At 55.0% G+C, this 1,530-nt stretch overlaps 1 protein-coding gene across 2 annotated transcripts; it reads right to left on the bottom strand.

Annotated features, from left to right (window-relative positions):
• Positions 1-16: 16 nt before the first annotated feature.
• LOC113220639 (E3 ubiquitin-protein ligase HERC2-like) lies at positions 17-1,524 on the bottom strand. Of its 2 annotated transcripts, XM_026449971.2 has the most exons (3): positions 1,439-1,522; positions 1,106-1,296; positions 17-181 (listed from the first exon to the last, which is right to left on the bottom strand). In XM_026449971.2, the coding sequence occupies exons 2-3, from the start codon at positions 1,267-1,269 to the stop codon at positions 67-69; spliced, it is 279 nt and encodes a 92-aa protein (XP_026305756.1). In that variant the 5' UTR covers positions 1,270-1,296; positions 1,439-1,522; the 3' UTR covers positions 17-66. The 2 variants fall into 2 exon arrangements, with proteins under 2 accessions (XP_026305756.1, XP_026305755.1); XM_026449970.1 differs by having other exon boundaries at positions 1,106-1,524.
• Positions 1,525-1,530: the final 6 nt, after the last annotated feature.

The following is a 1,530-nucleotide window of genomic DNA, read 5'->3' as shown; positions in this document are numbered from 1 at the left end:
GAACTACGGTCACTGATTTGTGGGTCAGCAGGCAAAAGGCAGCTGAAAGGCAGCCCCACCTGGGGGTCAGCATACCATTGTCTCCAGCTCGTAGCCGGTGAACAGTGAGAGGAGGGGGACAGGCACAACGCGGGCCATCCCTTCCCGAACAGCAGCCACCTGCTCATCAAATTCATGGGGTCTGGAAGAAAAAGCTCACTTTACACTTCTGTCTTTGGTGACACTGACTTTGTTCTGCTCACACCAATCCTTGGCACGCAGCACTGCGGCCGCACACTTCCCAGCTGGGAGGACAGCACCCGCTCCAGATGGCACGAGCATGCTTAGCAGCTCAGCACTGCAGAACTTCTCTCGACACTCAGCTCATCTCGTCCGGGAGATGGGGTACAGCCAGCCTAATGACCACCCACAGCTACACACACCCCAAGCCACCACTCGCAGTATCCACTGGATACCCCAGGAGAAGCCAGCACCAAGAGGGGAAAGACACGCGCACCCGCCACAGGCCCGAGACACCATGCTGACCACGGCAGACACGATATGGGGACAGCACCACCCAGGACACCTGCCAGGACCACCCCCACCAGAGCCCACAGGGCACACCCACCACATGGGGCCTCATCCAGACACTCTCAGGTGCTTCCAGGGGACACGGGACAAGCAGTGGAAACTGTGGGTGGTGGTAATGACTGGCCAAGCCTGAATCACGATGCCCAAAGGCCTGTGCACAGTCACACCTGGTCACCTGGCAAAGGCTGCTCTGTGTCACTCTAGCAGCCTGGAGGGGGTCGAGACAGCCCCAGACACAGCCCTGTCCCAGGGAAGCCAACAAAGAAAGCACACAGGGGCAAAAACTATGGCCTCTTCAGGTGCAGTGACTCAAATGGGTGGATTTTGTTGATCTTGGTATTCTGGTTAGAGCTAGGAGTAATAAACACCGACCCTGATCACAAAATAAGCTTCATACCCACAGATCAGCAATAGTTGCAGCCAAATCCATTACTGTACTGTGGATGACACTCCTGAAAAACACACATGTCCACGCAACCATTTTCTGCTACTTTTGCTATCTGTGTCAATGCGACAGAGACAGATGACCACCAACCTGTAGTTTATCGCCAGCCGCACGTACTCCGCGCGATTGTCCAGGGTGATGTGTGTGTGCTTGGAGCTCAGCTGGATATCCTGGCCGCTGGCGCTCGGCACCGTGAAGGGCAGGCTCATGGCCTCAAACTCCTCCGAGGTGGCTTCGTTGTCTTGGATGTACATGAGTCCAGGAATAAAATCTTTATCAACCTTTTAAGGAGAAAAAGAAAGCCCATGTGTTGACTCAGGGCTCGTCTCCACCCCAGATCCCAGTCCACCCAGCACCCTCTGTCAAGCAGGAGCCAGGGTCAGCCTCAAGTGCATCTCGAGGCTGCAAGTACACAGCACACACCAAGACAGAAGAGGAGCAACGAGAGAGTACTTCACCCAAGGAGCCGAACAAAGAATTCACAGTTCAGTCAAGTGCTTCAAACTAACCACTGA

Source organism: Piliocolobus tephrosceles, unplaced genomic scaffold, assembly GCF_002776525.5.
Source record: "Piliocolobus tephrosceles isolate RC106 unplaced genomic scaffold, ASM277652v3 unscaffolded_7809, whole genome shotgun sequence".
Classification (NCBI taxonomy): Eukaryota; Metazoa; Chordata; class Mammalia; order Primates; family Cercopithecidae; genus Piliocolobus; species Piliocolobus tephrosceles.
Note: the sequence above shows the minus strand (reverse complement) of the source record. Positions and strands in the feature narration are given on the sequence as shown.